Source organism: Gigantopelta aegis, chromosome 6, assembly GCF_016097555.1.
Source record: "Gigantopelta aegis isolate Gae_Host chromosome 6, Gae_host_genome, whole genome shotgun sequence".
NCBI lineage: Eukaryota > Metazoa > Mollusca > Gastropoda > Neomphalida > Peltospiridae > Gigantopelta > Gigantopelta aegis.
In genome coordinates this window covers 11,767,324-11,780,307 of record NC_054704.1, presented here as the reverse complement: position 1 = coordinate 11,780,307, position 12,984 = coordinate 11,767,324, and the positions used below count along the sequence as shown (strand labels likewise).

The following is a 12,984-nucleotide window of genomic DNA, read 5'->3' as shown; positions in this document are numbered from 1 at the left end:
AATAAAATATAATTATAGAGGCAGCAGATGGCCAGGATTTTATTTAATGTGTTACCAGATTTATACTATCTGTACATTTAGCGACATGAAGGAAGGAATGTTTTATTTAACAACATACTCAACAAATATTAAGAAAGGTTATATTATGGTCAAGGACCACATAGATAATGAGATAGGAAACCCACTGTTGTCAAACTTCGACTACTCTTTCCAATTAATAGCAAGGAATCTTTTATATGCAGCATCCCACAAGCAAGTTAGTACATACCGCAGCCTTTGTTACACCAGTTGTGGAGCATTAGATGGGACAAGAAATAGCCCAGTGGGACCACTGACGAGGATTGATCCTAGACCAACCGCACATCCAGCAAGCACTTTACCACTGGGCTAGGTCCCACCCGTTAAACCCATTTGACCAGCTCTAAACAATTAAGCAGTAGACAGTTTCTTGATATGATAGAAAGTAATAAATATCATAACATGCACAAACATAAATATATAACCATGTCACCATTCTTTAGTTCTTTTGACAAGTGTGAATATTTTCATTTTAAACAATATAAAAATTAGACAATTATTTCATTTTAGTTAATTTTATTCCTACTTGATTTTCATGCTTATATCCAATTAAAGTTCAAGCACACTGCCCTGGGCACATACCTCAGCTATATTGGCCATTTGTCTAGTTAATTACAGTACATTTAAGCTAACATTTCATTTAATACTTTCATTACCAATTTATGGGTTGTTTTTGTTTTGGAACATAACAAAAAAATAAACAATATCAAATTTTGCACAGTGTATACCATTATAAAAACATTGTTTATTACAAACCCTCGATCCATTTCTGGTATAATAGAATGAGCAGCTGTCCAGGGGCACATACTCTGACTCCCACTTTCCTTCTATTCCAAATCCTATAACATCACCCGCATGAAATTCAAACCTGAAATAAAAATAATTAATTAAAAAAAAAAAATATTTCCAAAATGAACCTTTATTGCCAAGAATGTACAGTAATAATGTCAGATACCCCCAACTCAACCATGACATTGTACATTTTGTGCTCTGGGCTACTAAAAAAAAATTGTTTACACAATGGAATAAAGACAAAAAGATATTGAAAACTCCCCATCAGATATGTTAGTTAGCTTTAATCTACAGTGAATCCCTTTCTGTGGATCTGTTAGTACTGCAATTTATAAACAAAACAGAAAACTTGGATCATTTACTCTTTTTATGATTACTTAACCGGACCTCAAACTAATGGCATCCTCCATGTTAGTAAACTGGTCAAAACATCACAACAACCAATGGCATGGCTTAAAACCTTTCAGTGTGTTCAGTGCTTCCTGTTCCGGTCCAGACATATTGTCATATAATCTAAGCCATCGCAGTGCTTGTTTAGTAAAGGGAAAATGCCATCAGTTTGAGGTCAAGTGAAGTTGAAAGGAAATGTCATTTTATTGTATTGAAAGAAGGAAGCAAAAGGGGAAAAAATAGACTAGTATATATTTTTTCAAGCATAGTCAGTGTTTCAATCAGTAACCACTTCAAGCAGCAAGACACTAGTTTCTAAGTGTGCACCTTTTTCAGTTTGAATCAAATTAATCTGAGCCACTACAAACAAGACGACAACTAGTGTCACAAGTCAAATGTATTTTGTAAATTATTATTATTATTTTTTGTATTGAGCTACATTGTCACTGTTCACTTTGTCAGTATGTTTTATGTAGCTGAGGCAATGTAGCATTAGAAGTCAGAAATAGCTTGGTGTATAATTATTGACAGCCTTGTGCGTTACTATTAATGCAATAGAACAATAGAGCTGTAGCTTGGCTTGTAGTTGTTGAGAATGACTGTAGAGTGTGGGTATGAAATACTGTGTGGTGCATGCTTTGGGAGCTTGGGTGTGAGTAATTTTGGTGAATAAAAGCAGTGTGGTGTAGTGTACTGGTCACTGGTAACACATTCTTTGGTAGAGACGTTTGGAAAAATATATTGGAATGAGATATGTGGGTGTACATTAAAAGCTGGTATAAGAGCGTGAGTAGAATCATGTGTATATGTTTTACATTAAGCTTAAATGTTAAAGCTTGTAAAATATGTGGTATGAGATAAATGTTGGTTTGTGGATCTTTACATATTTAAACATTGTATGCATATTATGAGTTTGTGTAAACGAAGAAAGGAATGGATTATTAATTGAATGTATTAATAACTGAACTAGTTTATGAGCGTGTAATACATGTATGTATGTATGTATGTGAACTAGTACCGGGTATGTGGTTAAATATGGATGTGGTACAATGTGGTGATTTCAATAATCTTTTGTTGTAGTTTTTATGCTACGTGAGATGTGCCCCAGGTGTGGTGGAAGTTATAACAAGAGGTGCGTCACGGGGTCAGGGCTGTCTTTCGTGATGTTGAGGGGTCTCTTAGTTCGTAAGAGATGATGCGATGGAGAGCTGAGAGAGGTGGTGAATTTGGTGTTTGGTGTATCTAAGTAGATACTAGGTGCTCCGTGGACGGAGAACTGGTTACTTGTGTAATAACATGACTTTGCAACTTGTGTGATTCATTGATAGTTTGTTGGTGGACTATTATGCAATATTATGTGACGACATAATATTGTAAACTATTGTTGTGAATTTGGTGTGAATGGGATGCGGGAATGAATGATTGTGTTAAATATGAAATCGATGGGTGGTATGAAAGGGTATGGTGTGTTATATTTGTGAATATTTATGAGATTATTGTAAATTAAAATTATTGTTTATATCCTGAATTATGTTGTTCTTCATAGTTGCTAGTACGTGACAACCAGAAACATGCTAGATTTGTCAAAATTGATAATTTAAGGTTGCATGCCACCATTTATTACTCCATGCAGTTCAATATAATTTCTATGTCAGAATATATTGTGAAAAATACAACAATATCGAAAGGATCATTTAACTATTAATTTTAGGGAGTACTGACCCTTGACAACTATCTTTTTAAAAATCAGCATAGGTCAACCATAAAAATGTTCAGATAGTCACCCTCATGCCAGATCACCCCCTCATGTTGCAGTTGTACAAGTGGTAGTATACAGCTGTTATCAGTTAATACTAAATATAACAAGTAATTTCAAACCAATGGCTTATTTAAATACTACAGAGTTCAACTTACTTGTAATCATCAAAGAAAGATTTCAAAAGGCATATCAGAATTTTGTAAAACAAAATTATCATGTACTATTTCCTAAACCGGACTATATTACAAGTAACAATATGTGATGACTTAAAGGCATATTCGGGTGTTGTTTACGCGCACAACTGCCGTGCATATATGAGACGATACTCCGGTAGCTTGTTGAAATGGAATGATGTCAGTAATACAATGACGTCACTTTGTATCTCCTTACAATAACAATAAACTGGATGCATGATTTCCATCTTCAAAATGCCGGGGGAATTCCAATACAAAATTGCTACTGAAAATATTTTGTTTGAAAATTACTAATGCACCTGATTGTGTAAGAAGAAAATTGTACGCTTAAAAAAGATTAAAAATTTACAGAATATTAATTTCAAATGAGATTACGTTAATATATATATATTATAATTATTATTTATTGTGTACGAAATCAAAACAACGGTGCAAAAAGTTACTTCTATCCTAAACTTGCTAACTGGAGACATTGACATGGTCAACAGATCTTAGAAATGGATCCTAGTTGCGAGTGTAACAGATGGCTACTTAGTATTATGTAATATTGGCCCAAATCAAATAAATACAATTACATACAGGGGCAGATGCATGATTTTTTCAGGGAGGGGTGCAACATTTAAAAAGGGCACTTACAGTATTCAAAAGAATACTAACGTAATCTTCCACAAAAATATCAAGCTGAGCAAGATAAAGGATGTTCCCCCACTAAATTCCAATAAATGCATTGTATATATGTGCTATACATGAATGTTTCGGGCGGTGGGGTGACTGAACACCCCCAACATGCCCCTTGGTTCTGCGCATGACATACATGTGTGTTATAAGATGCTTTTTGGTCTATTTGTAGAGTTATAAACATTTTATTATTGTTAGAAATGTTGATAGTTAGACAAGACAGTGTTATTGCATTTTGCATTACACAACGTTAAAAAAAATAGTTAGGGATAGGGATATATATTTTGAAATATTTTTTTAAATAGGCAGCTGTCCTATCTTTTTTATTTAATTTTTAGTAAGCAGACATGCTAGTAGTCTTTATACAAGATTTGTGGGAATTTTTGAGTGGTAAAAAAAATATAAGCCAAAATGTGCTATTAAAATATGAAATTATAGTTTAAATATATTGAAATAACTCCGCAGTTTTGTCAAGAACATACAAACGTTAATAGATATTATGTTTTACCAAAATAATTTCTATAATGCACACATATACTTTAAATTTGACATGTATTTCAATTTGAAAACTATTTATTGGGTATAGATTAAGGCAAATTTCAATTTTAAGGTATTTGTTCACAAAATAGGAGAAAATGACACGATGTGCAAGATGTGTAAAAAAACAATCTAGCCCAATGACATCCCTTTTTTTTGCAGATATGTGTTCTAGTATGCTTGTAGAATAAATAGGTGGAAAATTAGCACATTCTGAGTGGTAGAAATATTTGTGGCGTTTGCCTTTAAGTAAAAAGTTGCAAGTACAAATTTATAATTTAAGCCAAACATTGCAAGTAATGGGGAAAAAAACAACAGTAAAACAACTTTAATTGCCAAACATACTTTACACTGCCCAATAACTAGGGTGAGTGTCTCTGTTATGAATGGTAGGAGAATGGTAGGAGACAAACCCTTCAACGGCTCCTCCAGACTTCTCGTTTGACTCCATAGGGTGTCTGTCGGAGAAGAGGACATCATGAATGATCCCCATGACGATGCCGATATTCAGCGTTCCCTCCCGTGACAGACACTCCATCTCAAAGTAGCAGTTTGTCCGACTCATCGGCTGACGTGACACGTGGCAACCAATCACTCTCTCGGAGCGAGAACAACTCCTGCAACACAAAATATACATTGAAATTAAAGAAAAACAAACAAATAAACATTTCCATATACTGTTTATATGCCATGCTATTATCAAGTGTGGTACCTGATGATCGAAATTATGTAGAAGAGGAATAATTAGGTACATATGTCATATTATTTGTCACCACTTTGAGTAGCCTGAGGCAGTCTGAAATTGTGATAATTGTGTTGTGGATTAAACAGAAAAGAAATGTTTTATTTGCAAAAGTAACTTAATTTCCATACAATGATACAATAAAAACTGAAATGGTCCACGAATATATCCATTAAAAAGTTTCAAATCCTAATATTCCTGAAATCTCTAAGATAACTAACATCTCTAATATTCCTGAAATCCCTAAGTTACCTAACATCTCTAAGATTCCTGAGATCTCTAACATACCTCACATCTCTAAGATTCCTGAGATCCATAAGCTACCTGACATCTCTAAGATTCCTAAGATCCCTAAAATACCTCACATTTCTTAACTTCCTGAAATATCTAAGATACCTCACACCTCTAAGATTCCTGAGATCCCTAAAATATATAATATCTCTAAGATATCTCACATCTCTAAGATTCCTGAGATCCCTAAGATACCTCACATCTCTAAGATTCCTGAGATCTCTAAAATATCTAATATCTCTAAGATACCTCACATCTCTAAGATTCCTGAGATCCCTAAGATACCTCACATCTCTAAGATTCCTGAGATCCCTAAAATATCTAATACCTCTAAATTCCTGAGATCCCTAAGATATCTCACATCCCTAAGATTCCTGAGATCCCTAAGATACCTCAGATCTCTAAGATTCCTGAGATCTCTAAAATATCTCTAAGATTCCTGAGATCCCTAAGATACCTCACATATTTATGATTCCTGAGATCTCTAAGATACCTCACATTACTTAAATTCCTGAGATCTCTAAGATACCTCACATCTCTAAGATTCCTGAGATCCCTAAAATATCTAATATCTCTAAGATTCCTTAGATCTCTAAGATACCTCACAGCTCTAAAATTCCTGAGATCTCTAAAATATCTAATACCTGTAAATTCCTGAGATCCCTAAGATACCTCACATCTCTAAGATTCCTGAGAACTCTAAAATATCTAATATCTCTAAGATACCTCACATCTCTAAGATTCCTGAGATCCCTAAGATACCTCACATCTCTAAGATTCCTGATATCCCTAAAATATCTAATACCTCTAAATTCCTGAGATCCCTAAGATACCTCACAGCTCTAAAATTCCTGAGATCTCTAAAATATCTAATACCTCTAAATTCCTGAGATCCCTAAGATACCTCACATCTCTAAGATTCCTGAGATCTCTAAAATATCTAATATCTCTAAGATACCTCACATCTCTAAGATTCCTGAGATCCCTAAAATATCTAACATCTCTAAGATACCTCACATCTCTAAGATTCCTGAGATCCCTAAGATACCTCACATCTCTAAGATACCTCACATCTCTAAGATTCCTGAGATCTCTAAGATACCTCACATCTCTAAGATTCCTGAGATCTCTAAAATATCTAATATCTCTAAGATACCTCACATCTCTAAGATTCCTGAGATCCCTAAAATATCTAATATCTCTAAAATACCTCACATCTCTAAGATACCTGAGATCCCTAAGATACCTCACATCTCTAAGATTCCTGAGATCTCTAAAATATCTAATACCTCTAAATTCCTGAGATCCCTAAGATACCTCACATCTCTAAGATTCCTGAGATCTCTAAAATATCTAATATCTCTAAGATACCTCACATCTCTAAGATTCCTGAGATCCCTAAAATATCTAATATCTCTAAGATACCTCACATCTCTAAGATTCCTGAGATTACTAAGATAGCTCACATCTCTAAGATTACTGAGATCTCTAAAATATCTAATACCTCTAAATTCCTGAGATCCCTAAGATACCTTACATCTCTAAGATTCCTTAGATCTCTAAGATACCTCACATCTCTAAGATTCCTGAGATCCCTAAGATACCTCACATCTCTAAGATTCCTGAGATCTTTAAAATATCTAATATCTCTAAGATTCCCGAGATCCCTAAGATACCTCACATCTCTATGAGTCCTGAGATCTCTAAGATACCTCACATTTCTTAAATTCCTGAGATCTCTAAGATACCTCACACCTCTAAGATTCCTTAGATCTCTAACATACCTTATATCTCTAAGATTCCTGAGATCTCTAAAACATCTAATACCTCTTAAGATTCCTGAGATCCCTAAGATACCTCACATCTCTAAGATTCCTAAGATCTGTAAGATACCTCACATCTCTAAGATTCCTGAAATCTCTAAGATACCTCACATTTCTTAAATTCCTGAGACCTCTAAGATACCTCACATCTCTAAGATTCCTGAGATCCCTAAAATATCTAATATCTCTAAGATTCCTTAGTTCTCTAAGATACCTCACATCTCTAAGATTCCTGAGATCCCTAAGATACCTCACATCTCTATGATTCCTGAGATCTCTAAGATACCTCACATTTCTTAAATTCCTGGGATCTCTAAGATATCTCACATCTCTAAGATTCCTGAGATCCCTAAAATATCTAATATCTCTAAGATTCCTTAGATCTCTAAGATACCTCACATATAAGATTCCTGAGATCCCTAAGATACCTCACATCTCTAAGATTCCAGAGATCTCTAAAATATATAATACCTGTAAATTCCTGAGATCCCTAAGATACCTTACATCTCTAAGATTCCTGAGATCCCTAAGATACCTCACATCTCTAAGATTCCTAAGATCTGTAAGATACCTCACATCTCTAAGATACCTCACATCTCTAAGATTCCTGAGTTCTCTAAGATACCTCACATCTCTAAGATTCCTGAGATCTCTAAAATATCTAATATCTCTAAGATACCTCACATCTCTAAGATTCCTAAGATCCCTAAAATATCTAATATCTCTAAGATACCTCACATCTCTAAGATTCCTGAGATTACTAAGATACCTCACATCTCTAAGATTACTGAGTTCTCTAAAATATCTAATACCTCTAAATTCCTGAGATCCCTAAGATACCTCACATCTCTAAGATTCCTTAGATCTCTAAGATACCTCACATCTCTAAGATTCCTGAGATCCCTAAGATACCTCACATCTCTAAGATTCCTGAGATCTTTAAAATATCTAATATCTCTAAGATTCCCGAGATCCCTAAGATACCTCACATCTCTATGAGTCCTGAGATCTCTAAGATACCTCACATTTCTTAAATTCCTGAGATCTCTAAGATACCTCACACCTCTAAGATTCCTTAGATCTCTAACATACCTTATATCTCTAAGATTCCTGAGATCTCTAAAACATCTAATACCTCTTAAGATTCCTGAGATCCCTAAGATACCTCATATCTCTAAGATTCCTAAGATCTCTAAGATACCTCACATCTCTAAGATTCCTGAAATCTCTAAGATACCTCACATTTCTTAAATTCCTGAGACCTCTAAGATACCTCACATCTCTAAGATTCCTGAAATCTCTAAGATACCTCACATTTCTTAAATTCCTGAGACCTCTAAGATACCTCACATCTCTAAGATTCCTGAGATCTCTAAGATACCTCACATCTCTAAGACTCCTGAGATCTCTAAAATATCTAATATCTCTAAGATACCTCACATCTCTAAGATTCCTGAGATCCCTAAAATATCTAATATCTCTAAAATACCTCACATCTCTAAGATACCTGAGATCCCTAAGATACCTCACATCTCTAAGATTCCTGAGATCTCTAAAATATCTAATACCTCTAAATTCCTGAGATCCCTAAGATACCTCACATCTCTAAGATTCCTGAGATCTCTAAAATATCTAATATCTCTAAGATACCTCACATCTCTAAGATTCCTGAGATCCCTAAAATATCTAATATCTCTAAGATACCTCACATCTCTAAGATTCCTGAGATTACTAAGATAGCTCACATCTCTAAGATTACTGAGATCTCTAAAATATCTAATACCTCTAAATTCCTGAGATCCCTAAGATACCTTACATCTCTAAGATTCCTTAGATCTCTAAGATACCTCACATCTCTAAGATTCCTGAGATCCCTAAGATACCTCACATCTCTAAGATTCCTGAGATCTTTAAAATATCTAATATCTCTAAGATTCCCGAGATCCCTAAGATACCTCACATCTCTATGAGTCCTGAGATCTCTAAGATACCTCACATTTCTTAAATTCCTGAGATCTCTAAGATACCTCACACCTCTAAGATTCCTTAGATCTCTAACATACCTTATATCTCTAAGATTCCTGAGATCTCTAAAACATCTAATACCTCTTAAGATTCCTGAGATCCCTAAGATACCTCACATCTCTAAGATTCCTAAGATCTGTAAGATACCTCACATCTCTAAGATTCCTGAAATCTCTAAGATACCTCACATTTCTTAAATTCCTGAGACCTCTAAGATACCTCACATCTCTAAGATTCCTGAGATCCCTAAAATATCTAATATCTCTAAGATTCCTTAGTTCTCTAAGATACCTCACATCTCTAAGATTCCTGAGATCCCTAAGATACCTCACATCTCTATGATTCCTGAGATCTCTAAGATACCTCACATTTCTTAAATTCCTGGGATCTCTAAGATATCTCACATCTCTAAGATTCCTGAGATCCCTAAAATATCTAATATCTCTAAGATTCCTTAGATCTCTAAGATACCTCACATATAAGATTCCTGAGATCCCTAAGATACCTCACATCTCTAAGATTCCAGAGATCTCTAAAATATATAATACCTGTAAATTCCTGAGATCCCTAAGATACCTTACATCTCTAAGATTCCTGAGATCCCTAAGATACCTCACATCTCTAAGATTCCTAAGATCTGTAAGATACCTCACATCTCTAAGATACCTCACATCTCTAAGATTCCTGAGTTCTCTAAGATACCTCACATCTCTAAGATTCCTGAGATGAGATCTCTAAAATATCTAATATGTCTAAGATACCTCACATCTCTAAGATTCCTAAGATCCCTAAAATATCTAATATCTCTAAGATACCTCACATCTCTAAGATTCCTGAGATTACTAAGATACCTCACATCTCTAAGATTACTGAGTTCTCTAAAATATCTAATACCTCTAAGATTCCTGAGATCCCTAAGATACCTCACATCTCTAAGATTCCTGAGATCTCTAAGATACCTCACATCTCTAAGATTCCTGAGATCCCTAAGATACCTCACATCTCTAAGATTCCTGAGATCTTTAAAATATCTAATATCTCTAAGATTCCCGAGATCCCTAAGATACCTCACATCTCTATGAGTCCTGAGATCTCTAAGATACCTCACATTTCTTAAATTCCTGAGATCTCTAAGATACCTCACACCTCTAAGATTCCTTAGATCTCTAACATACCTTATGTCTCTAAGATTCCTGATATCTCTAAGATACCTCACATCTCTAAGATTCCTGAGATCTCTAACATACCTCACATCTCTAAGATTCCTGAGATCTCTAAGATACCTCACATCTCTATGATTCCTGAGATCTCTAAGATACCTCACATCTTTAAGATTCCTGAGATCCCTAAGATACCTCATATCTCTAAGATTCCTAAGATCTGTAAGATACCTCACATCTCTAAGATTCCTGAAATCTCTAAGATACCTCACATTTCTTAAATTCCTGAGACCTCTAAGATACCTCACATCTCTAAGATTCCTGAGATCCCTAAAATATCTAATATTTCTAAGATTCCTTAGTTCTCTAAGATACCTGACATCTCTAAGATTCCTGAGATATCTAAGATACCTCACATCTCTAAGATTCCTGAGATCTCTAACATACCTCACATCTCTCTGATTCCTGAGATCTCTAAGATACCTCACATCTCTAAGATTCCTGAGATCCATAAGATACCTCACATCTCTATGATTCCTGAGAACTCTAACATACCTCACATTTCTAAGATTCCTGAGATCTCCAAGATACCTCACAACTCTAAGATTCCCGAGATCCCTAAAATATCTAATATCTCTAAGATTCCTGAGATCCCTAAAATACCCAACATCTCTAAGATTTTGTAGATTTCTAAGATACCTCACATTTTTAAGATGAGGAAAAACAAAATACCAACCTGAAAACACCATCTGGATTCCAGACACATTTCTCTACCAACTGGGTGTCAAGGAAGAAATCACTGCTCACAATCTTCAAGTCGAAATCTTTGTGAGGTGGGTTAACTGTCTCCTGCAAACAACCACAAAACTGTCTTTTAGTAAAAGTGGATTCTTTTTGACAGCAGCTTAATGATTAGCACATACCTACAGACAAGACCATCACGTTGGCTCTTTTGTCAAATTCAAACTGACTTGTGTGCTGGACAAATATGCAATGGTTACATCTAATCTACAGACCATAAACATTTGCTATATTTCAGACAGAAATGTGTAAAATATTTCAGACAATTCAGTAAACAAAAGAATCATTTACTTTATCTGAATTAAGTTTAACTGCAACACTTTCATCATCAAGAAAATGGCAGTCTGGAAATACATGTTGTAAAACAAATCTTCCAAAACTTCCCCATTCTATCACCTTCTCCTTTTCTGTCCCTCTATTATTCCCCATACTCGAATCCTTCCTATTTCTTATGGGGTACCACATCCTTTTTCTCTTTTATTTTTCTGTTTTTCTTTCACTTTCTAAACCAGTCTCCTTTTTAAAGTCTCTTAGATAATTAAAAAACCCTGTGATTATTTCAATAAACATAAAAATAAGAATATGCATTTGATAGAAAACCACCAAAAGAATGCCACAACTTACTGTAGAACAATGCGAGCGAGCCATAGGCATGATACAAATGGGGGCATCTAACGCTGAGGTTGCAAGGATGTTTGGATGTTCCAGAGTTGCTGTTGGTAACCTGATAACTCGATACCAACAGACAGGTCGGACATCAGACAGGCCAAGAACGGGTAGACCACGTGTCACAACTCAACGGGATGACCGATATCTACGAACATTACACCTACGTAATTGTTTTCCAACGGTGACGTCATCAGCGGCAACGGCATTCGGCCACCGTGTGAGTAGACACACTGTGTCAAGAAAATTAGGTGCTGCTGGTATCAGAGCCTACAGACCCTACCATGGGACCACATTGACAGACCAACACCGTTGGCTTAGACTACGATGGGCCAGGCATGTGAGGCATTGGCTGATTCGTGATTGGCGAATGGTACTCTTTTCTGATGAGTAGGTTCTGCCTGTTCCATGGGGATGGGAGAATAAGAGTGTATCGGCGTAGAGGAGAACGTACAGCCCGTTGTTGCGTTAATGAAGTCAAACCTTTCGGAGGTGGTAGTGTGATGGTGTGGGGAGGCATCTGTGGCAATCAGACCACTGAACTTGACATCATTGATGGCCATCTGAACGCTCAACGTTACAGGGATGAAGTGCAAAGACCAGTTGTTATGCCATTCCTACAGCAACAGCCTCAAGGGATCATGTTCCAGCAGGATAATGCGAGACCTCACGTTGCTCAGGACTTCCTCTATCAGAACAACGTTAACGTCTTGCCATGGCCTGCACACTCTCCAGACATGTCACCTATAGAACATCTTTGGGACTACCTTGATCGCCAGATTCGACAGAGACAACAGCCCCCACTCAACAGCCAACAACTGCAACAATCCCTAGTGACATCCCTGGCGATGCATCCCGAATGACATAATCAGAAGGCTGACTACATCTATGCGAAGACGTGTGCATGCATGTATCCGAGCTCACTGGGGTTACACACGTTATTAGAGACATTATCGAGTCTAAAATACCTCATTCTGCTCGACTTCATTGGGTGACATTTCAGTGTAAATTTGGTTTCTGACCCCACGTGTAACTTTCACATTATGAC

The 12,984-nt window shown here is 35.9% G+C and overlaps 1 protein-coding gene across 1 annotated transcript in view; it reads right to left on the bottom strand.

The window, feature by feature from the left end:
* The window catches only part of LOC121374371, a 129,877-nt gene that overhangs the window by 103,017 nt on the left and 13,876 nt on the right, over positions 1–12,984 (bottom strand). The window contains exons 9-15 of the mRNA XM_041501473.1: positions 11,206–11,318; positions 10,125–11,123; positions 8,450–8,746; positions 7,820–7,936; positions 6,366–6,644; positions 4,842–5,045; positions 835–946 (exon numbers count right to left, since the gene is read on the bottom strand). Coding sequence (XP_041357407.1) covers positions 835–946; positions 4,842–5,045; positions 6,366–6,644; positions 7,820–7,936; positions 8,450–8,746; positions 10,125–11,123; positions 11,206–11,318 — 2,121 coding nt within the window. The remainder of the gene's footprint in view (positions 1–834; positions 947–4,841; positions 5,046–6,365; positions 6,645–7,819; positions 7,937–8,449; positions 8,747–10,124; positions 11,124–11,205; positions 11,319–12,984) is intronic.